Source organism: Anopheles coluzzii, chromosome 3 (genome assembly GCF_943734685.1).
Source record: "Anopheles coluzzii chromosome 3, AcolN3, whole genome shotgun sequence".
Classification (NCBI taxonomy): Eukaryota; Metazoa; Arthropoda; class Insecta; order Diptera; family Culicidae; genus Anopheles; species Anopheles coluzzii.
Window position 1 is genome coordinate 74,419,646 of NC_064671.1, and position 26,129 is coordinate 74,445,774.

The 26,129-nt window shown below is 43.0% G+C and overlaps 1 protein-coding gene across 3 annotated transcripts; it reads left to right on the forward strand.

The window, feature by feature from the left end:
* Positions 1–766: 766 nt before the first annotated feature.
* On the forward strand, positions 767–26,068 carry LOC120958446 (SH3 domain-binding protein 5 homolog). Of its 3 annotated transcripts, XM_040381274.2 has the most exons (6): positions 767–874; positions 1,644–2,235; positions 10,555–10,617; positions 15,987–16,283; positions 17,268–17,351; positions 22,917–26,068. In XM_040381274.2, the coding sequence occupies exons 2-6, from the start codon at positions 2,170–2,172 to the stop codon at positions 24,066–24,068; spliced, it is 1,662 nt and encodes a 553-aa protein (XP_040237208.2). In that variant the 5' UTR covers positions 767–874; positions 1,644–2,169; the 3' UTR covers positions 24,069–26,068. The 3 variants fall into 3 exon arrangements, with proteins under 3 accessions (XP_040237208.2, XP_040237209.2, XP_040237210.2); XM_040381275.2 differs by lacking the exons at positions 767–874; positions 1,644–2,235 and adding an exon at positions 9,826–9,973; XM_040381276.2 differs by lacking the exons at positions 767–874; positions 1,644–2,235 and adding an exon at positions 9,830–9,977.
* Positions 26,069–26,129: the final 61 nt, after the last annotated feature.

Sequence of the window (26,129 nt, forward strand, 5' to 3'; positions counted from 1 at the left end):
CGCATTATAAAAATAGTAAAAAAACAGCTTGTGGCGCCATCTGTTGGTGGGATAGCTGCTAGCCAGTGTACTTTTCGTCGGTTTGATTGCTTTCACTTTTCTCCTATACTGTTGTATGGTTTCACATATAAAACCCATACAACGAACAGATTCGAAACCATACAACAGTATAGAGGGAACGCGAAAGCTCCACTGGCTGGCTATACTACCATCAAATGGCGCCACCAATCTTTTTGATGCTGCTTCTGTTGTTTACCGTCTGCTAGACGCAGTGCTTTAGAATTTCTTTTAGCCTGAGAGTTAGAATCATTTAGACCCCGTTTAGTAACCATTTAGTGCATTTGTGGTGCTTGCAATCTATGGATTACGCAGGTTTGTGTATTTTTGGTCTAGAAAAATAGGTTCAATTACAAAAAACAACTTCAATTTTAACCATGTAAACAAATCTGCAATAGCAATTGTAACAACATTATGACTCACGTTCGTTAAAGAACTCAAAATAAATATTATTTTAAAACGAAATTGTTAAACGCTTTCAACATTGCAGTAAATTTGCTTTTCCTATAAACAATTTGATTTCATAAAGTTTAGCAAAACCAAAACTAATTTTTAACATCGCTTTGTACCCCAACTGTCAAATACCACTTTTGAAGAACGAGACCGTTGCCTCTTCACGCTTGGGTACCGCAGAGCGAGACAGAAAAGAAAAACATCGCGCTGACGTTTCTGGGGAATCGCGAAACGAACCAGCGAAAAGGTCCCCCCGTACGCGTTTCATTGTGTCACAACTGGTCGGACGGTACGGGTGGGGTGTTTCTGTTGTTGTCTTCGAAACGCAGTGAATCGATTATGTTAAATATACAATAATCGCAGTGTATGTTTCCATCAATCTTCAAACTGTTTTTTTAGTTTTAATCTCCTCGCTACATCGCGCAAGCACCACGGCTGCACCAGTGGTCGAAGCCAGAGTGTCATGTGTTCCGCAGCGTCAAGGGTGTAACCGTGCTGGGATGTGTGCGTGCGTGCGTGTGTGCATTGCTCATTCCGTGTGTGCTGCACTTCCTTGTTGTTGAGCGAAAAATACAGTGTGTTATGATTTGTGGTTTTTTTTGTATTGTTATTTCTTGCTACATTTTCCTGCGATAAGGCAGCAGATGATTTGTCTTCGCTATCAGTTGATGTCACTCACCCATACACAAACACACGAGCGAACAGTCGGGCGGACGACTGATGGCATTTATTGTCGCTGGTTTGTTCGCTGAACTGTTCTGTTTGTTGCTAGCAGTTTTGCTATGACGCACCTCTCTTCTTTGTGCGTACAGGCCTAAATGATGCGAAATGAAAATGTCCCGGCGGTTCCACCCACACACTTTCGAGTGTGTAAAAGTAATTCCCCCCTGCAATGTTTTGCTCGGTGTGTGCTAGCGCTCTGGTGCCGGAGGAAGTTGTGGATGTGGAGCGGGAAAGATGCCACCCACGAGAGGACAGTGCAGTGTGCAGAAGGAAAAATAAAAATAAAGCCACTTCAGTGTTGTTCAATATTTCGGTGCTATTTTTAAGTCATCATCATCGTCCCACGCGGCGAATGAGCAATTCAATTTCTTTTTTTTCTGATCGTGTGTGTCTTCCTCTGTGTTCCACAGGAAAATGTTGTGCTCGTGTTGCAGCTAGTGTGCTAGCAAGATTCCCTTGCCGCTGTCCTAGATGGGCTTATAATAGAAGCGAAGCGCAAATGTGTAAGTGCAGCAAGAAATAAAAGTGTTTACACGTGCATATCCCCGTACATCTCAGAAGAGGTCACCTCCCTCAGTGCAAGCGAAACATCGCATAAAGGTGTCCGCATCCACTCCGCTTGCTCTGTGTGTGTGTCCGGTGCCTACTGTGTGTGCGTGTGTGCATTGGTTGCTGTGTTTCGATCCCTTTGCTCCCGAATAAAGTGAACCGTGAAATTCCGCCGAAGGGAAAAGCCCACCCGCCATAAACACACACACACACACACACACACACACACACACACACACACACACACACACACACACACACACACAGGTCACATCCACGGCAACCGGTACACATTATTCCCAGCTAACACAGGCAGGCAGAGGCTGCACGGTGTACGAAATTTCGAAGCCCCCGAAGTGACCACGGAACACCCACCAACGCATCGCCATGGCTACGTCCTACAAGGAGATGGAAGAAACCGAAGATAACACTGAACTCGATCCGAGAATTCAGGTAAGCGAAATTCCATTCAATAGAAATACACAAAAAAACTCGAGAAAAACCCAACTTCTATCGAGGTGCGTGCGTCACAAACAACATAAAAAGGAAACCTACCCCAAGTAGTTGAGGTATACTTCATTAGTATAACGTCACCCGGGGGAAGTGTTTGATGACCGTAATTATGTCACTTTGCGCAAAGGGAATGTAGGGCTTGTCTCTGCACTCCAAAGTTCTGTTCGTTTTTTTTTAACTTCCCTCAAGTGGTTATTGTTGTTAAAGCGCGATGGTAGTGGGTGGTACGGGAGTGGATTTTCACCCCCCGGGCCCCAGATACTTGAGCGGCAACAAGACATGTTAGCTTGTAAAAGAAGCGTTACTTGAACCCGCCCGCTCTTGCTCGGCCGATAAGATAATCTCTCCTGAACATACCTGATAAAATTAATGTCCTTTATCTACGCGCGACGACAGGCCACGATGGGTTTTCGAACAACCCTTGTGAAGCGGCTGGCGTGTGATTGAAGGTAGAGATTGACGTAAGCGTTGCTTCGGGTTTGGGTTTTTTCTTCCTTCATTCACATGGGTGCGAGGGTGGAAATGAATTTCTTTATCGAACGGAAAATGATAATAAGGTGCAAAATGAAAGCAAAAAGTGTAATGCAAGAGGGATGCAATAGAAATGGATTTAAAAAAATTACTAACTTTTTACGGTCGTTTTTCTTTTTGCTGATGATCACTGGCCTACCTACACGCTGATACTGGCCCTATGTACCGGCTTACTAGATTGAATTGTTGCCATGTTGTAAGGTTGGTAGCTAAACCTCCTTGTTAAGTGGAGGCGATCTAGGAGGGAGTTGAACCAAGTGCTTGTTTTACAGAAGATGCTGCGACTAAAAACTTTAAACATTTAAATGTAATACTAAAATGTATGTTTATCAAATTGAAATACATACAGTCAACTTTCTCTTATTTGAGAGGCGATGGGACTGTCGAATAAGAATGGGTTTTCAAATTAGAGAGGTGAAAAGTGAATGAAAGGTCCATCCAAACAAGAAAGAGACAGAACATTTAGTATGCAGCTTAAACTGTTGCTATAGGAAACTGCGAACACGTTTGCCAATTTAAGCATACATCATTCAATAACCATGGCAACACCATACACAAATAAGAGGGATACAGATTTCAGATGTTTTCCAAATTAGGGGGACAAAAATGTACTGGAAACTTACTGGAATGTGTAAAATGTTCAAATAAGAGAGCTTTTTCAAATCGGAGAGGTGTCGAATAAGAGAGGGTTCACTGTAATGTTTTATAGATATTTATGATTATCTTGATTCAAGTTCCATATTTTATATAAAGTAGAAAACTTTTCTGCTTCCTTTTCAATTTCATACAATTTATAATTTATAATAATTCTATAAATAAAAATTATAATTAAAAAAGATTTTTTTACCTTAAAAGTTGTTGTAGGCTTTTTCTCATCTGTATTATTGGGCCTCATCGCGAACGAAAGTCGATAACGGAGTGGATAATTTAGCCGATCGGTTAGCAAAATTCTAATGTTATCCAATTGCGTTTTCTCAATCAGAATCTTCGCTAACCGATCGGTTTGGCAGTGGAGTGGAATGGTGTTTGCCGCCATAGCAACGTGGTTAAAAAGTCGAGCAGTGGGATATGCAGTTGAAAACTTCATATAAAAAAAACCATTTCAGTCGGTTAGCCATATCTACTGCTCCACCCCAGTTGATATAACAGTGGAAAACTAAATAATATTAAAAATAATATTTAAAAGCTCGCAAAAAAGGATGTTTTATCGCTGTATGAGTTATTTGAGATGTTTTATCACTCGATTTAGCTAAAATATTATTTTTTAGAAAATATAAATTTATCTGTCTTTTTAAATAAATAATCAAAACACATAAATTTAGGTTTATAACAGGTATCTAGTTTTTATAGTTCAAGCTAAGAAATAAGAAACCAAAAAAATCCTTTTCTGCCAATCCTTCTCTTTTATCCAACCTTATGTTATGGCCTTATGGCATGTTAGAATCGGTTCCGACACGTAAATGCAACGAGATTGGGAATACCAGTATTATCACTAGGTACAAGAAATTATAAGCAACTCATATCCGTTGGAGCGGCGAGTTCCGGTCGGAATCGTTTGCGTTGTTTTGCACCTATCGAAGGTGTTGTGCCTACTTGTACCTTCCGGACTATCCCCAAAAACTCAGGGTCGCTTATGGAAGGGTACAGCCCGGGAGTGTTCGGATTGACACACACATCGCTATGTTCTACGCCTCGTGACAAACGTGTCACCCAATGAATATTTTTGTTCATCCATTTAAACGAATATGTACACTTGAATAGCTTCTTTTCTGAATCACATACATTACAATTTTAACGTAGTTATTTTATTTTTATCAAATCTGACGCAATCATCATCGTACGTGTGGAAGCACACTCATTGTCGTATCAAGCTCGCCAGTCTTCAGTGGACGGTCCTTGTTCAAGGCATGGAAATGATCGTCCCAGGTGTTGTGCAGGTAGAGGGGGTGGGGGGAGATTTCATCTATTGGCTTTGAATCAAATACACTTTAAATTTTTTCTTGGGGGAGGGGGGGGGTATTGGTCGGAATCCCTCATATATGGGCCCCTGTAGTCTTTGAGTCCCTTCGTCCATGGAGCCTCTATCGTTGATGGAGGTCCACGATGAGACTACTGTACACACCATATATGCTGGACTTTATATCCACGGGACCTCCCGCGGTCACTCAGTCCGCTTACCGTTAAATCCACCATTGCGGAGAGGGCGTAGTAGGTTTAAATTTAAGTGGCCAGATGACTTGGAGGCGTCAGTCATTAAGGCCAGGATAATGGACTGGCGAGGGCGAGAGACCGTGAGCGGTTTCGGACACTCCTTATTGCACGGAATAAGTGTACCGCGTTGTTTCAATATATTTTTGCACGAGGGCGTAAAATACGGACGTTCACGGATCCAACGTTCGCGGTGGCTGGAGTTGATGGACGCACATGGTATATGGCACAGGACAAGCGTCAGTGAAGGTGGCAAGCTCAGAAAGGATTCAAACCTCGTCCTCCAGTTCATACGATTTTGTTTCAACTAGACTTGTTCAGCCTACAACCCGTTTTACACTTTACCCGGATTGTTTGAATAGGCCTACAGTCAGTACTGTCTAAGGCCTGTCCTGGTGGATTCTTCACTAGATGGTCTGTAAATAAGAAAATTTACTATTTTATTCATTCCGCAAAACAACACCTCTAAATGTAAACAAAAGTTTGATTGACAGATAGGCAAAATCAATGGCTACTCGAATCGGAAAGAGTTATCCACCGGTGGAGAAATTATCCACCGGTGGAGAAAATTATCCACCGGTGGAAAATAAATTCCACCGGTGGATTCGAGCAAATTAACCGATCGGATAAATTTTATCGACTTTCGTTCGCGATGAGGCCCATTGTTTGAAATATTCACATTATTGGTAAAGTAATTATTTAGTCTACAATATGGATTATTCTACACTACTTAGGTCAAATTTATGCGTAAAATGGTCTTACATAAACCAGTAAAAAATGTACTCGCTGAAGGAGCAGTAAAGTGTCATCAAACTGCTCTTCGAAATAGAGGATTTTTGTTCTTTCTAAACCTTCGAATTGGTCCCGGTTTCTTAAGGTTCCTATATTTATTTCTCTTTCTTATTAAAAAGCTTCCAGTTACAACTAAACTACAAAGAACTACAACTTATGTATATAATGTTGTGTTACAACTACAGCTCAGTACAAAGGATGTTTCACTATAAGCGCATGGCACAAAGCAAGACATATTGTACAACACGTGGTTCGCGCTCAGTTAAGGTCGATCATGTCACTATATTTTCTACGTGCTTGCTTCTTGTTTGTCATTACAATGCTAATATTTTACACTAAACAGTGTAGCGACAACCGTATTTATCTCTATTGTTATTTAAATGATATCTTAAATACAATCGAAGCCCCAGCGTTGGCCAGTTGAATTGTGTCTCTTTTGTAAACCTAAAACGTGAGCCTCTGGCCAAAGCAAAGCAAGATAGTTTACGATCAATCGACGGAGAGGAGGGACATAACGTGACTGTTGTATAAAGACAGTAAGTTGTATATATTTTGTCCTACTACTACTAACCTACCCCCCTGCATTTGCATCGAGATGGTATTATTTTTTTAATTAAAAAAGCTTCTTTATTTTGATTTTCCGTGTTCCAAGGGAAAAAAGGCCTCACATCTAAATGTAAATTGGTGCATTGGTTGGAGCGCTCTTGTGCTTACAAGTTTCTGTATTCGATGTCACGATGAGTCACTCGTCGCACTCGTCTCACCAACCTTCCCACTTGCACGGTCCATATTCCGTCAGCTGTCCAAAATAAACGTAAAAAAAAACAAACAAAAAAACGAGCCTTTTCGTTACGTAGCGAGGTGCGCGCGAAAAGAAAATTACATTTTCTGCTAGCCCCAGCCACACAAAACACAAAATCGTCGTCCCCGCTCAAGGTTGGCGTGTACGCGAGCGGTCGCGCAGGCCAATCGCGGCTTTAATCTCCGTTTCCTTCGCAGGCCTGTTACATTTTCTTTGGCATTTCCATTAACTCACTGCTCGTTCGAAGGGGTACGCTGCTCTGTCGAAGATGTTATCGGAATGGTGGTTGGTCTCCCCTACCCGGGGTTCGGCTGATGATAATGATGATGATGGTCCCGTTACAAGCCAATGTCCGTGCGTGTGTTACAGGCCAGGCAACTAAAACGCGCCTCGGCCCAAAGGGCCACAACTTGGCAGGTTCTTGTCCCGTCCCTAGTAGAGAAGATGCAAAAAGCCTGACACCCAACACACCCAAGAAGCGCACCACACCATGTTTATGGTCACCAGAGAGATCATCCGGAGCGTTCGGTTGGGTTGAAAAATGGAACCCCTTTTTTGGGAGGATGGAGGGAAATAAAAACAAACCCGTGCTCGCTCCCCTGTCCGTGCGTAAAAAACCGGTCTCCTGCGCCATGCTTTGGTATTTCCCCAGATAGTTGTGATGGAAGCGCACACACCTATACATGGGTTTCTTTTCTTTCGTGTTGCTTTGAGGGTCTCAAAGGGAGGTCATCTCGCGAAGGGGGCAGAGCAGAAGGTTTGTGAAGAGTGGCTACGTTCTGGCCCCAAACTCCGTCTTGAGTGAACCGGTTTTGTGAAGCGCGCTGAGGCTTTTGCGCGTCTCAAGCCTCATCTCAAGCACAAACTCCGTTCCTTTTCGCTGTTGTTGCTGCTTCTGCTGCCGTTGTTTTGGTTGTTTGTAGAGAAGATGATCAATCTGCCAGCATGACTGGAAAGATTCTTCTTTCTCATTGCCTCTTGTTGACGTGCTCTACCACCACCACCACCATAAACTTGCACATGTTTTAATGCTGCAAGCGGCCGCACTGTTGTGCTCAACCAACCTTCTCCCCTTTCACACCGAAAAGGCCACACCGTGTGTGTGTGTGTCTTTTGGCAAGCGGCTTTGTGTGTGTCTTCGAGCAGTGAAGCGAAGATGAGCCGTGTCAGGCTCAAAGGACGCGTCAGCTGCCCCGATGGGAACGTCAGAAATTACGCCGCGGCTGCGCTAATAATAATGGTGTGGCCCGATGGCAAAAGGCTTGTGCGCTGGGGTCGGGGGAGAGACCGCCCAACACATTCACATTCATTCACCGGCAAACTGTTCGCTGTAGCTTCGCGCCCTCCCTCTCCACCTTGGCCGCTTACATGCCTAGCTGCGTAAAAGCATCTAATCAAATGTAAATGTCGGTGGAGCGGCTTGGGTTGTGCGTTGGGTCTTTCTCGCACACCACCGTACCTTAATGGACACAATTGGAACATTTCGGTGCGTATCTGTGTGTGTGTGTGTGTGTGTGTGGGTCGATTCAACCATACGCGGGTCAGCAATGAAACTGCGAAGGAAATTGAGAGAAGGCTGTAAAATAATAATACTTTTGGTGCGCCATGAGGTGCTGCTCGGTACATTTGGGAGAAAAGAGAAATGTTTCATGAAGATTATTTTTTACTGAGACTAGAAACTACTACACACAATTGGTCGGATTAAATGATGATTAAATTTTCAAATGTTTAGTCCAAAATTGTAGAAAAGTATTCATTATAATGCTGTTTTATATTGCTTTTTATTCTAATAAAATAAGAGATCATCCATAAATAACGTAACGCGATATCTTTTGCTCTAATAACCGTTACCGATTGAAGTAATGTTTATGAATGAAACGTAAATTTAATGATACTGCATTGGATAATCTTTTGACGTAGGGGTCTCCAAACTAGGGCCCGTGGGTCGCATGCGGCCCTCGAGAGCCTATAAAGCGGGCCGTAATAACTTTGGAAAGACTAAAACACACATTTTAATTGTTTGATTATTTTAATCATAATTACAATGTTTACTTTTTATGTTTAAAATATAGCTGCAATAATAAAAAGCTGTACAATTTTGATACATTCAGTTGGTATTTTCCAATTAAAAGGAAATTTAAGCGTTCGAATATTAGCTAAAGGTGACGCCAAAATGGCCCTCAAAACCGATAATAGTGAAGCAATGCGGCCCGCGAGGTGAAAAGTTTGGAGACCCCTGATCTAACAGTACGGTCATACGCCGCCAGCGTAAGACTAAGTGAAAAAAAAAACATAATTTTGAAGAATCTTGAAATACTTCTTCTTTCGATGACGATTATCCCATAATGTGAAGATATGATGAATTTATCAGCAATACCCGATACTGGATGTATGTGATCAATTTTAACTCGACAACTTTAGGTGTTTGTAGTGCATTATTGATAATTTTCGTCCTATTTTATGCATTTGTTGAATTTTTAATTCAATTTAAGTTGTGCTTTTGTATTTGATGCAAAATATATTTTTTTAGTCTGCATTTTTTGAGTGATAAATGAGTCATGTACATGACAATTTGAAATTGTATGCTGATATGCTTGGTCCCATAGATTATAATTTTATGAAAACCAATATAGAGTTTGTGGAATGTATTGTGTTGTATTAATTGCAAAAATATCCTTTCTTCTGAGAATTACGTATTTTATGGACGATCCCTTATGTGATAGAGAAACTCCCTTACTTTTCCCCTCTTTTATTTAATTTTCTTTTTTTTTATTTTAATTTTAGTAAAATTTTTAAAGCCTTTTTCGTCACACACCTACACCAACTGTGCCGGGAAGACGGAACTGGACTTTGCCTGCTGTTTTATGATATATCAAACATGTCGCTTACCTTATCTAACTCGATAGCCCCGATGTGTTGTAGGACGCGCCATTAGTCATCCTTTGTAATGGTGTGCGCGTACTACTACTCTTCTATCATGTGATTCTTATCAGTTTCAACTGATGAAGTAGAAGAATAACATAAAATGAAAAGAAATAAAAAACACCAAAATAAACACAATGCCGGGGCTTGTTTGTTGTGTGTGCAGTATACTGCACTGGAGTGGTTTAAGTGATTGCAAAGTTTCCACTACGAAACACTGCACTTACGGCCCTCCAAAGGATGAGGGGGACACGTGTCGATCCGGCACTATCATTCTATCAGTAAAACTTACCTGTTTTCCAGTACTCCCAGCACTACTAGCATTCAGTATAGTTTCTTTAGTCGATGAGAAAAGTGTCAATGTAACTCGCTTCTTCTAATACAACAATGTCGCTAACGAATAGTGAAGATGCGCTGCTAGTGGTAGGTAAATGAGGATAGTAGAAGGTGCACGAATGTTAGCTACCTTGTTAGGCAACTGCCCCACGGGGGGATAGAGCCAATATTTAACAAAGCTAAAGTGTCAACAAGTTGCACCTGAAAAATGCTAATTTTGTGATCACGTTCAATGTTGGGACATTTTACTTTACAAATATTTTACAACCTTCCCCCCGTGCTTGTGTGTGTGGTGCAATGTGGAAGAGGAAGATTGTGCTAATTGTGTGAGGAAAAGAGATCTCCTGTACCATGACTATTGCAGTATTGATCGATAGAGAGAAAACAGTGAAAAATATGCCTATTGGATTCAAGTAGCGCAATGGTCTCGAACATAATCCAATCAACGTTTGGCACGATGCCAAACGGGCCACGACCCAATTTGAATGGTTGTGGGTTGAATTGTAACGTTGTTGAATTGGTGGCAATTAAAACAACTTAAAATAGATTAATAGGGCTGTTCTCTTAGTATTGATTTACTCGCTAATGTAAATTCCCATTTATATACTATACAATCGTTCTTCCTACACTTACTAATGTCTCAATTTCTCTTCCTTCTTTTTTTGCAGATCGAACTCGAGAATCTCAACACGGCAACGGACGATATTAATAAGCTCGAGATTGAACTAGAGGTACTTTAATGCTCGCACAGAAACTGGCTGTAGTTGACAATATTTTTTTGTAACCTCTCGAAAAAGCTGATTTATTTATGGTCTTAATTCCACAAAAATTATACCTCATTTCACTCACACACACACCTCGCAAGCAGGGTTCGTGTTTCATTGCACACGCTGAATCAGCCGAACGTTGATTTAATGGTCCGCATGACCGTTAGAAACACACACACGCGCACAGGTCAAAGGCAGCAGAGGGCTGTGGTTGTCGCTGGCAGCAAACAGCATTATCCCGCTGTATAGAGTTTCAGTAGATTTTGCTGGCCGGAAAACGGGAACGGGGCGACGGAGGCACTCGACATCGGCGGGCCCCGAACGCCATCAATTCAAGGAGTCAAGGACAGGCGACGGCCGCACCGTAGCAAAAACCGAACTCTCAATTGTGTTGTGGCTGGGGCCTGGAGTGACACTGGCCATTAGTTTTTCTGCTGCCCACTGCTGCTGCTGCTAGTCCTTCGTGTACTATTTTTGGTTCACCATTTACACGTGAGCGTAGCAGAATGGGGTTTTTTTTTGTAATTTGCATTTTTCTTCCCTTTCACGGACCTTTCTTTCGCTGTGAAATGTGAAAGGTCAGTGGGGAAACAAATGAGCCAGCTTTGCTTTTGCTGGCTAGACGACGCTTAATGATGTTAAAACATGCACATCAATTGAACGATTTTATTTAATATAACTGCCGGGGTTTAACAAAACATACGTTTGTGTAATAGCCGTTCAAATCACTACGTCTCCAATAAGTTCTGTGCTAATTTAACAAAGCCTTGTCAATTAAGCTGCTCACATGCGGCTTTTATCGAAAGGGGCATAGTTTCAAACCCACAGCACCAGTCAAACTTGCGGTGTGAGTAAACGACTGCTAATGGAATGCTAATATGTTCATAAAGGGCCATCCATCTCATTGGCCCCTTTTTCTACGATGCCACGATCACTCACTCACCTCACCTACGATAATGGTGTTGGTACGATCGTAGCTAAAGATGCATTCTCAATGCCTTTGTCATTGTTTGCCGCAATGGAACAACGTTGTCAGGCTTAGAATGCAATCACGTGATCGAACGAGTTCTCCGGTGTGTTGCTTAGAACAAACACTGTGTAGATTCATGACCGTTTTTTGTACCAAATTACAGTAGAGATAACTATTGTCTAAGTTAAAATCAATATTTAGATAATTATTAGTGTGTTTTTCTAACTGACTTTTTTGAATTCGACATTTTGACAGTTTAGCTCAGCTGAGAGAAATTGAAGTAGGCGTTGAAATTCCTCTTTCAATTTGTCCGTTAAATTCTTTGAATAGTACATTCGGAATAGAAACAATAAGATTTAAAAAAGCATAAAAAAATTGCCTAAATTAAATGCTTTTCTTGTTGAAAATCGAATAGCTCAAAAACTCAAATTGTTGCTTTTTTCTCATTACCTATGGCAAAACAAAAAGTAATGAAACGCAAAACCGCACTAGCGCATCCGTGTCGGGAATGTAACGTAAACCGTGTTAACGAAAAATGACGCATGGCGCTTAATGATTGGTGCACGTTTTGCTTCTAAGATTATAAATGCCGGGTTACGTGTGCACTCGGTGCTCTCGTCGTGGGAAGCTGCGATGTGGTGTGGCTCCAACTGCTACACCACCACCCTGACCTTAAAACACGGGGTAAGCGGGACCCATCATGATCATCATCACCAATCGAAAGTGTATGTTTGTATCGCCGCTTCCACATGACACAGTCAGCGACTGATACGTCTCCATACGCGATTCCGCTTGGACCATTGATTGAATGTTTTGCATGGAGCCGAACGATTTGCTTTCCCACGCATCCCGGCAAGCGTAGAAGAAGGCAAAACCAGCGAAGAGAGAGAGATAGAGTAAAAAACCGCATGTCATATGCATTTATGCGCATTTGTTCCGCACCGTGATTTGCATATTGCAACTTGCTCGCTTGCTGCTGGGCGGGTTGGATCTCCACTTACCCCAAACGGAACTTAACGCCGAGACACGGACCAGAAGATGGGTTGTGTGGTTTTGCATACACATGGTTTGTGTGTGCAGGTGGATCGTTTTGACCATATGTGTGTGTGTGTGTGTTTTTTGCGGTTGGCAATTCTCTGCTTATACAACACAACTGTTTGTCTTTACTTTCTGTATGCATTTTGTATTTTTGAATTTGCATAACAGCGCACAGGTTGATGGGAAAATGGGTTTATTTTCCTCCACCTCAATTCCAAATCCCTTTGAGTGTTGTAATATTTGATTAAAAATATAACCCCATCCGTAAGTGCAATGGGAAGTTGTCGGATGCACAGGGAATGCAATTTAGCATCTTCCTGAGGCTCACTCAATTGACTATTTCAAGCAAAAATCGAACCACAATCTCCTTTGGAAAGACGTGGTGTCGAACCTTTCTATGTCTAAGTTATGCAAGATATCGCAAAGAACAATACAATAATGGGTAGAAGAAGGAGAAGGACTCCAGTGTCCTCGCTGGGTGTGGGAGTGTGGGAACTACCATCGTCCGATGGTTGTTAGGTATGATATTTATATCTAGAAGGACTAGAATGGAAATCGATCCTGCGTTGGGTAGACGTAGCGTCAATGAAAGAAATGACGATCGATTATTATTGTTGACAGCGTGCGAGCCTGTCCAAAAGTGGATTATTTTGTTGTTCAACTGGCATTGGGGGGTGTACATAATCATCTCTTTTGTTGTTCAACAATAGTTTGGAGTGTTATGTATATGTAAAGCTATTGCTTACGTGAAAATAATGAGTCACACATTCGGCAGTTGCTAGACTAGTATTGATCAGCAAAGAATTACATACGGAGTGTGTTTTGGCTCATTACAGAGTTTTCCAAGTCACTTTCGAATGTGCACATCATTATTCACCACTTTCAAGATGTTTTTCAACAGCTGTCAAATGGTGTATTTGCATCATAATCAAATTTCAATTCTTGCACATGATTTTCAACACATCGCAAAGAACTGTCTTAAACTCAATCCAGCTTGAGATGTGTTGAAAATCATGTAGAAGAACTGAAAGATTATCGTGATGCAATTACAACATTTGACAGCTGTTGAAACCCATTTAACAAGCAATGAAAAATGTTGTAGACATTGGAAATTGACTCGGCGAACCCTGTAATATTGTCCCTCGCAGTATTGTGGATTTGTTGGAATGTTCTCGGGTCTGATTATCGTGTACTTCGGAAGAATTAGTATCAAATAAACAAAGTCAATTACTCTTTGAACATTGAAACCTGTGTTTTGTAATGGTTTATTACTGATCTGACTTGATCGGAGATAGCAATCAATATGCATATACTCAATTAACCCCTTTAATTGCGGGGCTTTTTTTCTTGTGATTGTGTTGGAAACCCCACATGTGAATCCCGCATAATAAACGATTCTTGCTCGTATAACTGGTTTTTATAACTGATTTTAATTTGTAAACGGGTTGCTGGTAGGATGATGATCGCATCAAACGTGCTATAATAATTATAAAATGGTAATCCCAGACATTTGAATGCCTGTTTCGGATTTAACAGCTTAAATCTAAAGCTTAAGTATCATCAATTTCAAGTGTTATACTTTATTGACTAAATGACTAATATTTGTGGACGGCACGAGTCTTTAAATCCCATTCCTCGTGCCTGGGTCTAGCGTAGTCGTGGGCCATCTTTACCACTAGCCCAACTTCTGTGTGGACACTAACAAGGTAGAAACAACTTTGTAACAAGTTCCCAAAAACAACGGCACAGAGAAAAAGCTCGAACTCGTTTTAACATATCCTGAAGGCGAAAACTTTCTTTCGCCCTCCCTGTGTTGGTGCATCCCATTTGCATCCTGCAAGATAAATCCCGCGTTGCGCTCCCTATGGGTGTTGGTGTTTCGTGTGCAACCTCACATGTTATTTTCTCAGTGCAATGGAATGTTCCATGTTCCTCCATCAAAACAGTTTCAGTTTCAGCGGTAAAAAATAGAAAAAAAACAAAACTGTTGTTGCTCTCTCCCTCGACACGACCATATTTAATTGAAGTATTATGCTTGTGGGTACCACCACCGACCACCACACTCACCAAAGCATGACGGTGTCGGAGCTGAACACATGCAAGCGGTGGGTTGGGGTGGTGCTGGCTGACACCCCAGGGACAAAAAGAGCGTGCGAAAAAGGCAAAATAAAGGCCGGAAGTAACTGCTCTGCACCGAATCGTTCCATTTTTTTTTTATATTTTTGCTCGTATTTGTTACAGCAGGCAGCACCGGGAGATTGTTTTCAGGTGTGTGTGTGTGTGTGCATGGTGCATTTCTTGTAAAATGCAAAGTTGAAGAGTATAAATGCCGAAGGGCGTGTGCAAATGGTTGCAGAAAGGTGTATGAGGTGCTTCCGGACCGTTTTGCAAAAAAAGAGAAAAAAACAAAAGAAAACACATGTCCTGGTTTTGTGCCCAGGTGTGTGTGTGTGTGTCCCAGGAATAGTGAAAGGTTGTGTTTTATTGCTTTGTCCTAATTGACCTTTTGAGGCATTGAGGCCTGGAATACTTGTCGAAAGTCGTTACAAAAAAATCGTTTTGGTTGCTCGTAAAAAGGAAAATGTGTTTTAGTTTTTAGCTTTTCTAAACTGATTGCAAAAAGAACAATTAATAATTTTATATTTAAATACATCCTTTTATATTTCTTTTTTATTTCTATATTTTTCAAAATATTTTCCCTTTCAAATCGGAGAGAACATGAGTATTAAATGATTTAACGTTCAATTTGAAATAAAACGCCTCCTGCGATTTCGCAACTGAAACTATCAAAAGGAAGGGTTGACTTTCTGTCGAATTCAAAAATTCAGTTCGGGATAAACCATTAAAATGGAATAGTGTTTTGTTTGTTTCAATTTAAATTGCGGTGATTTTAATTTGAATTAAAGTAGTTAATCCATTTGGGTTTTGGAATTTTTGTTTCGTTTTAATTAAATTCCTTTCCCGTTGTTCTACAAAATTGTTTCATACGATTCACTAGGATGCCAAAAGTGTATGAGCGTACCCCAGTCCGTCAGCGGGATACTAATTGGAACACGGTTTGGAGCGAAACCGTGAAGGATTAAGCCGATTTTGTTCGTCATCCCGACACGATGACACAAACTGGAAATTTAATTATCATTTTATCCTGTCCTGTGTCTAAATCTGCTCCAATCCTCGGCGGAAACTGAACTAATCCATCCAGCCCAGTGCACGAGGCCATGAAACGTTTTGTGCCGTCTCAAATATTAGACTTTCTCCTCCATCCCATCAAACTACACCCCGTATGCTAATGCTGTGCTTCTCATTTCCTTTTTTGTTGTTGCAGGAAGCCAACTCCACCTTTCGGATACTGATGAACGAATCGACCCGCCGGTTAAAGCTGTCCTCGAAAAAGCTCGGCAGCTGCATCGAGAAGGCCCGCCCGTACTACGAAGCGCTCGAGAAGGCGAAGGTGGCCCAACTGGAGTGCCAGGCGGCGACGCTCAAGTACCAGCGGGCGAACGAGATACACGCGGCGGCCAAGGAAACGGTCGCGCTGGCCGAGCAGCGGTTCATGAGCAACTCGCACGAATGGCAGTTCGACAATGCCTGGCAGGAAATGTTAAACCACGCTACTATTAAGGTACGGGTGCTGCAACGGTATCACTCGGGTGCTTTGCGCTATCTCCCGTGGGAGGCTGAGCGCCTTTTGGATTGCTGTTGCTGTTGTTGTGGTTGTGGTGCGCGATATGATGCCACATTCTTTGCCAGCGGCTTCAGCACCGTCATGCTGTCGGTGTATGTGGCGCGTTTCGGGTAAAGTTTTCCCTATGCGAGCTACAAACGCTTTTACCGCTGATTGACCTCCGAGTGGAAAGCTGTCGGGCGTCAGATTATGATACATATATACACCGTGACCTGTGTCCCGGCCATTCGATTCGGTTTCATTTTTATTGCTCACTGTGCAAGTTAAGTGCTTCGATGTGATGAGCTTTTACTTCTTTGTCGTCTGTGGGGTTTTTGTTTGTTTGCTTGTTGTTCAATCTGACCTTGTCAATAAACTCCTCAATTAATCTTCGATGCTCGTAGCGACGAAAAGTTTAAAGTCAACGAAACAATAACAGTGGGCGCAGCGCGCTCAATAAAACCGTTTGCCGTTTAGAGAAGTGTTGGAATTTCTTTCCTTGTTCGTAGCCCAGCCAATATAAAACAGTTTGCGCGCCCGACCGGCAGACGACGTGCCTTTCGAGTTTGATTGCTGAAGATATTTGCTAAGGCGGCGGCTGCTTCGGCAAGGGGAGGCGAACGTGTGATGAATTTTAAAAATTGGTCAACCTGACTCACCCGTCTGTTTGGTGCTTAGGTTTGTGTGTCGATTTTTGTATACAACGGCTCAGCAATTTTGTTTGTGTCGCTTTGTCGCAAACGATTCGCCTTTATGTGCACTGCAACACTTGCAGAGGGACTTTTTGGAAAAATTCGCATAACATTAAAATTTAAGCGTTTAAGCGCAGTGTAGTCGATTTCGGGGGTTTGTTCTGTTCTGATTCACCGGCTTGTACGTGTACGTGTTTGCAAAAAGTTCGCTAATTAAATCATTTTGTGCATCCTTTCCCATGCATTGCAGGTGATGGACGCAGAGAAACAAAAGGCTGAAAGTGGTGCTGAACATCAGAAGAAGGCGAAGGTGTTCGAGGAGGCAGAAAAGAAAGTAAGTATAATGAGTCACGCGTGCTGCTAGAATGAAGCGCAAGGAGTCAATCGAGAGGCTTAATGTGTGTAGAACCACTTTAGTGACGCGGGTCAAGCACTAAATTTAATCCAAAGAGAAACGGCACGTGTTTATGCCATTTTTTGTTGCTGTTGCGATTTAATATAAACGTGTTTAGACCATGTGTGTTTCCGCGTCTGAAAAGACAAAAAAGAAAACATATGTTGCACCATGCGCACGACGACCTCGTTAATCTTCGGACTTTTCCATCACCGGCTATCAATTGCCGGGTGAAACCAATTCGTCAAACGCGACCATACTGTAACGCTGTCCGATTTGCTTCACCACGTTGTTGCACGTGAGCTGCTGCAAAACGTGCTCTGTCTGCTGGGCTGGCGTAAGGATGTGGTTGTTGCACGTTTAAAAATAGGCGAAAGAAGAAAAAAAACAGAAACAAAACCCTAATGCGCCCCTTTCATCGGCATTGAAGCAGTCGAACGTTACACCGCCGTTTGTTGGTGGATGATCTGTGCCAAAACAAAATACAGAAGAAAAAAAAACACACAGATCGATACGCCCGATATGCGTGCGATAGATACTTATACGCGGTCGTTCATATTGCCTAATGAAAGGCACCAGATAGGAGGTGAGACGGTGGAGAAGGAGGATTATACATTTGCACCGGGTTGGCTTCGAACCGCGTGCGTTCGTCGAAATGCGTATGCTTTCACATGGCTTCGGTCGCATTGCAAACCGCCCAGGAGGCGGGTGGGGAGGAGGGAGAGGACGGCATGGACTGCTACACATACATAACGACCCGTATATGTAGTCAGACACACATGAGCCGCGCGCGCATTGCATTGCACCCGCCGAAACCACGTTTCCACATGCCAGCCGACCAGCTCTCGGGCGAGATTCCACGGTTCGCGAGTCGCAAACACAGCACAGCTTTTTCGATAAGCTCTTTCTTCACCCACTCTCACAAATGTACCTCCGCCGCCGCCACCTCGCGTTTTGGTGCGACCGAAAGGAGAGAAAAAAGCACTGTTTGTATGTGCAAAGAGTGAAAGTGATTTTCGTTCAGATGCATGCCCGGTCTCTCCCACCAACCTTAACACACAAAAAAGGCAGGAGCCCACTTTCCCCGATCCCCCCGAACACGTTCGGGTGTGTTTTCGGGCATTTCTTCCGGGTGTGGTATCACCTCTTGGGAGGGAGCGGTAGGTGCAATACCCCCCATAGATGGTGTGCGCGAATTGACAGGTCGCACCTGGTTGGTGAGATTGGAAAAGCATTATTTAGTAATGTGGCATGATCTATCAATTTTATACTCATTTTAGAGAACACTTGTTAGCTGTTTAGGAGGTTTTAATAGTCACTTTAAATTTGCTATAAATTATTTAGTTTATTTTGTACTTTTAAATGTAAAAGACCAGTTATAAGTCGTTTTTTCTCTGCTTGTTAACCATTCCATGTTGGTTGGGACCAAAACCTGCATTCAAACATGGTTCCAGAAAATGTTTAAAACAGGTTTTTGTTTGCGACACTTGGTAAGCGCGATAGCAGGAGGTCTATTATCAGCAACGTTCCAATTTCCTATCGAAAGGTTTAAAGTGTGTACCACGTTATGTACAATCGTTTTTACTACCTTTTTTTTTGCTGGCTGGTGGGTCTAATAATTAATAGGCGTTGACTTATCAGCAAATGTTAATGTAACTTAAGAGAAGTTAAGAGAAGTAAAATTATGTTGTATTTCACATAAAAATGCGCTTTTAATAAACATTTCTTTAACAAGCTTGTTCGATTCAACCGAAAGGTACACTTTCGGGCAGGTTTTAGTCGCATAATCGAAGGATGCGTTGAAATTTCGTTTTCAAATTGTACGTTAAACCTTTTTCAAACAAGAATATGGAAATAATACAGTTAGAATTCAATAGTTGAACGCTTTTTAGTTGGCATGCTTTGAACCGGTTTTTGAAAATTTCACAAAAATCTCATGGTCTACCGAGAATAATTTCAGAAAATTTTTGTATGGAAAAACGTGCCTAGTTGGCACATATTCAATTGTTGGCAAGGAATCGAAGATCAACCAGTGAGTTCGGACTGTATTAAGTAATAAGAATAAGTAATAATTTGAAAATATTGAAACGTAGCTTTTCTAACCCAAAGTACTGATTTTTTATTCAGGAGTAACGGTCCAAAAAGGCCGTATTGCTTAGCCCAAAGTACTGATAATAGTTTCCAATTTCTAAATAATAATAAACATTAAAATTGCTGTTTTACTCGGTACAAATGAGAAAGCTGCGCTCTACATTTGTCTGCTGTAATGGAGCAAATACTATTATAATAATTTTACAATTTGGTTATGGAGCATTTGGCCATCCGTGAATAAATATAAGCATTTCTCTTAAAAACGCTAGCAAATAAAATGCGTTTTTTTTTTTAAACGCCATAAATAGCACATCAACTACGACGACTTTGTTTGCGCTTCGATCGATGGCGTAAAATACCCCCATTACGCATACGCACAGCAGCAGCCAGCATACACAACAGTCGAAATAGAGAGCATTAGTAGGACAGCGCCGGGAAGGGAGGTCGCACTTTGTGTTTTGTTGTTGTCACGGTTGGCTATTTCCGCTCCACACAGCCGCTCCGTCCATTTACCGTCGTCCTCCGTTTGCTATGAATGGGCTGTGCGCAACTGGAAAATAGACGGAATTATGCATTCAGATCAATTCAGTTCTGTATCTGTAGGATGATGATGGTAGCTTATGTGCTGCGTTTCTTGCATAAATTCCTTCCTGTTGTTGTGCCACCTCCCCCGCTTCCTTTCCCTTTCGCTCCACACACAGGGCAAATGGGTACGGTATACACACAATGGCAGCGTGTTTAGGAGGATGAAGTAATTATGCTGTCTCAGCGGAAAAATTCGAGGAATAGAAATAGCGAGAGAGACAGAGATATGGCGGTTCCATCTCGATGCATTTGGATGCATTTCGGAGGTGACCGTTACAGGTTGCCGGTGTTACCGGTTACATAGAACTAAAAACTAGCCCATTCACATGCAAATGTTGTTGTGTCCCATTTCGCCCCCCCCCCCTTTTTGCCAGTGTCAACCGGTAGATAACGCTACAAAACCCTGCCAGTGTGACACTTTCTTCTACGATTACTTGCAACTAATTGAAGCATAACGCGCTGCTTCTTGTATTTCCCGTTGCCGTTGTCATAATAAATGGAGAAAAAACCCTACTTTTTTCCCTTTAATTTCCTTTCCATGTGGCATAGTGTGACTAACAAATGCCACCCTAGCGCTGGAGGGAAGCGTCTGGTAATTACGCCGGAAAACTGTAACTGTAGCGGCTTCCTTCTTGTGGCACAGCTGCTCGTATGCTGTGGAGACAAAATCTCTTTCTTCCTCGCGCTTTGATGGTTGGTTGGGTTGGTTGTGCAACACCAACCAGAAGTGAGTTTAAAACAGTTAAGCTATCTGTCACACTCATCACACTTAAATTTGCGTTTGAAGCATGCAAACGTTTAAATCGAACAATTGCTATTACTTCTTCTCACTAAACCCGTAAAGCGGTTACGATCGCCGAGGTTACGATCATCAGTTTTGAACAACTCGCGTGCGCGCAACGGTGCTGTTGTTAATGGTTCAAAACGTGGCGAAAAGCTTCCGAAAATGTGTAAAAAGGAGGAAAAAGGTACGTTGTGACAATGATTGGCTTTTGTTTTGGGCCCGGCCGGATGCCCCGAACCCGAAATGCTGTTGTTACCAAACGTACCTTCTCACAACAGTCCCACCATCACCACCCCTGGGGCCTCTGGAGGGTTGTGTGTGGTAGCATCGATCACACAATGTAGCAGCAGGCGGTAGCTCGACGGGGTGGCCCGGGGTAAGCGGGGCGGGCGGTAAGCGAAGAAAATCAAATTTTCTTCTTCGTGTTTGGCACGTCGTCGTAACGTGATGAAGCCGTTTCTCTTACCGGCTTTCTTAGAAGCAAATAGGCAACAGTTATGTAATGATGCGGGGGTTTTAAAGGGCAGCATTCCGACGGTGTGATTGTGTGTGTGCATTGGTTTCGATTGTAATCGGAACGCAATTGTTTGCTTGCCGTTGGAGGTGAGAAGCGTTTGACTGAATTTTGGGGTTTTCTTTTATTAAAAATTTCCCAAAGACGTAATATAAACTGATCGTTTGGATTTTTTATGCAAGACTACCTGCTGTAATTTAATCGCTTTGTTTCCGAAATGTTGATAAGAAGCCATAATCGCAAAACGATGATACAAAAATGAGACAAGAAAATAAAAAAAAGTCTATAAATGATGAGTCTAATTGAAGGTGACTATAAAAACTACAGGTTCTTAGTAGTGATGGGGATGGGTTCTTCTGGAATCGATTCCGGATTGTAGATCCGGAATCAGTTTCCGGAATCAATTTCCGGAATCGTTTCCGAAATCGGCTCCGGAACCAGAATCGGTCCCGGAATCGGAATCGAAATCGGATCCGGAATCGGAATCGGAATCGGAATCGGAATCGGAATCGGAATAGGATCTGGAATTAGAATAGGTTCCGAAATCGGAGTTAGTTTCGGTTTTTCCATAGGAATAGGCGTTTAGGTCCAATGATACTACGTAGTGATATCCGCAAAGACTCCAAATTTATTTGTAAACGATCCATTCTCAAGGAGTTTCCCGGATTGATTTCGCTTCTGAAACTGCTTATTTCAATTCAAGAACTGATTCTCATCCCGAAGCTAATTCCAATTCTGGGGTCCATTCTGATACCCAGGTCGATTCCGATTCCGGAGCCTATTCTGATCCCGGAGCCGATTCCTATTCCAGAGTTAATTCCGGATTCGGAGTCGACTCCGGAAACAACTCCGGAATCGGTTCCAGAGTCATCTGTGAAATCAGCTCCAGAATTGGAATCGGCTCCGGAATTGATTCCGAACTCCAAATCAGAATCAGATAGGTCTGATTCCGACTTCCCACCACTAGTTCTTAGCTTTGATTTTGGTAACCAAGATGAATAGAGATTTCTATGGAGACTGACAGAGAAGGAGTTATGGTTGCTAAGTACTTTGGATGAGTTGTTAAGAAAACTGTGGACCAAGGTGTGTTTATTAAGGAGGTGAATTGTTAGCGCGTTTTCCGGGCGCCATCATTGAGTATTGTTATGTCAAATCGCATACAATTTTCTATACCCCCCTCCAGCCCTCCCCGATTTTAATACCGGAGCCCGCAGTATTGTTATGTCAAGTCGTGAAATGTCAATTTGCTCTGAAGCACTTCACCTCCTAATATCCATACACCTTGCTGTGGACTCCCTAGCTGTCAAATGAAGAGCTTGTCAAAATACACTGGATGGACCGACCTGTAGTAAATTATGGATTTTGGTCTATTAAAAAAAGAAGAATTCGTCTTACGAATGTAATTATTTCTCCAACTAATTATCGCTTGATAAGTCATATTTGAAATCATCAAAACTTGAAATAAACCCCCATTGATCATGTACTTATCATCTTTGTTTTCTTCTCACTCTCTCTCGCTCCCAAACAAAAGGTACAACAACTGGAGGAACGCTACCGAAGGAGCATACAGAAGTCGCGGCCCTACTTCGACGAGAAGCAGCTATGCCAGGAGCAGCTGGAAGCGCAGAAGGGCCGCATCCAGCAGCTCGAGCAGCAGATCCAGGCGGCCAAGAGCGCCTACAGTACCGCGCTGCGCAATCTGGAAAAGATTAGCGAGGAGATACACGAGCAGCGGGGCGATCTTAGCCAGGCCGCACCGTCCGGCCCCCGGGAACCGGGCGTCGGAGCCGAGCTGGCTAACATTCTGCCCACGGCAAGCAGCACCACCGCCAGTAGCAACTCCAGCAACAACCTGCACAAGGTACCGGGCAAGGATCGGTTCCCGTACAGCAGCACCATGCCGGACATTTCGAGCGAGCTGGACAAGTGCGAAATCCGCTCAGTGGGCAGTGCGTCGGTCGCGACCAGCTCGGCCGTCAGCGAAAAGGATCCATCCGAGGAGGACGACTACTCCACCATGACGCTGCACGACGACGAGGACGATCTGCCGGCGGCAGTAGCAGCAGCGGCAGCATCATCCACCGTCGATCAGGATGACGATCTTCACCTGGAGCTGCTGCGGCAGAAGGTGCGCACGCTGGCAGTGCGGCCGGTTGAGGGTGGCGATGGGCAGCAGCAGGAGCAGGATGTGTGGGAGCACGAGCTGAATGCCACGGTCGACAAGCTCGACCATCTGATGATGTTGCGCGAGTGTTCGCGCAGCAGCACCCTGATGAGCGGAGCGGGTGATACTGGTACCCCGGCTGGTGCCACGTTCAGCAGCTTGCCAACGACGCCGAAGCATCAAAACCACCTTCATTACCACCACCCCCACCATCAGCATCTTCACCAGCAGCAGCAGCCGGGGCGCGGTGTATCCCTTTCACCAGTGGACCGGTCGCCCGCGCACGAGCAGCACACCACGATCAAGATGTTCAAAAAGCTCGACCCCTTACCATTGGCCAACGTGTCGATGTACGCGCTTCCAACGTATCTGAACGCGGCGGCTACGAATGGTAGCAACGGGGGGTGCAACAGTTTGCTCACGCCAATTTCAGCCACCTCGCCGCCGGGTGGTGACGTGTGCGAAGCGAACGGTGACGCCGCGCTCGCCTCCAAGCTGAAGCGCAAAATGTCCATGTAAAATCATCCCACAGCCACTTTCGATGAGCGGGGTTGGTGGTGGTGAGACAGGTTGTAGTAAAGCAAGTGATCGAAGGACAGCGTTTAGCAAGGAGTAGCAGCAGCGCAGGGGGATGGCAGACGGTTGCCGGTAGTATTAACAAGGTTTAGAGAGGTAGTAAAGGTGGTGTAGAGCAGTACACAACAGTAAGAAGCAACCAAAACGGGGAGGCCATACCGTTGATGGCCTTTCGCTTTTCTTCCCTCCGTGATGGGGCGCGGTTTGTTTCGGTTTTTGTTTTGGTTTTATTTTAATTTCTAACGTACCATTTACCATTTAAAAAAGCGGCATAGTATTGTAAGAAAATGAGAAATGAGAAAGAGAGAGAGAGAGAGATATATATATATAAACACGATCTAACAACAGATTTACCTTTGAAAGCGAGCTTGAGCCAACGTCTCCTTGCTTACTTTATATATATATTACAAGTTATAGAAATTGTAGGAAAAAGGTAGATGCTAACATTTTAAACGTTTTAAAAAAAAGAGCAGATCAACTAAATAGATTATTAAAAAAGAAACACACGGAAAAGTAAACAAACGAAAAAAACATAAACACAAAGAGGGTCACAGCTCCTGAACACTTCCTTCCCAGAGAGACAGAGATAGCGAGAGAGAGAGAGAAATAGGTATGTTATGAAATTCGTTTTTAAAATGTTATAAAAAAGTATGGGCGAAAGAAGAAGGAGCAAAAAACATGGTAGAAACAAGGAACAAAAACCAAAAGGAACAAAATTACATATGAAAACAGCTTTTCAATCTCTCTCTCTCTCTCTCCAGATCGAGATCCACGGTCGGCTGAATGTTTGCGCGGAAACACACCGACCTCTTGTTGCGGGTCATCCGAGTAAGATGCGTACTAGCCTTAAATTAGTAAAATTAAACAGTTGTGAAATCATCGCTCCGAATGAGGAAACAGTGTTCATGTTCCTACCATCACAGAATTAGCTGCTTTCGAGTATGTTTCCAAGTGCGTGTTTTGGTGGATAAATTAAACTCTTTGCATTGCTATTAGACAAACAACACAAAATAATCACCACAATACCACGATAGATGCAATACACTGTGATTAGACGGATGCACAATAGCGGCAATGAGTCGCATGGAATAGCAATAGCAACTAGGATTCGGCAAGAAAGAGAGAGAGAGTGGAAGAGAGAGTGAGAGAGGAGAGAGTGTGTAACCACAACAAACACACATGTTTAATCGGAGCACCTTTAGGCAGCAAGGCAAGGAGAAATGGAGGGAATTATATAGTGAGAAGGAAATTCTTACCTTCCAATTGGAGGTAAAGGGGTTCTTCTACCATCGTCCTGGGTAAAGGGCAATCTTTTTATGAAGGTTGTGTTGCTGACAACCAGTTTTCTTTTTGTTTCCTTGTGCAATCCTTTTTGGACTAGCGTCAATTTCTCATTTTTTCTTCTTCTTCCTATCTTCAAAATCAAACGCTCCCGGCCCGGAAAGCCTTGCATTTACTACTTTGTGCTATCGAATATCGGCGCTTTCGGAGGGGAAGCAATGTTGATTTATGTTTCTCACGCACTATTAAATGCGAGCAACACACCAAGCCGCAAACCGACTACTGCTTTGCTTTAAATCGATCCCCCAGAAGTAACCAATAGCAACAGCAACTACAATCCCTCCTCGAACCTTGCCTGTGCCAACACAAACACACACACACACAATCGGTAACTAACATCGGACAGAAGATCATTTTAGAGTTACTCTACCATACTACTAGATGTAAAGTAAAGCCGGCCGGGTACGAGACGACGGCAAAAGAAACGAACATCCGGATAGGTTCGACGATGTTCGATGACGGCCCGGGTGGATGATGGGTGGGTGGGTGGCACATGCGCCCGCCAACTGCAGAAGTAAGATAGAACCGGCGGAAGTGGTGTGGAGCGTGCCGTCGTGTTAAAATAGCGAAGCGAAATAAAACTTCTGATATAATGAAATAAATTCTGGACGTTGTGGCGTGGCGTGGTGGTGAACACTGAAGAAAGAAAAAGGAGAGAGAGAA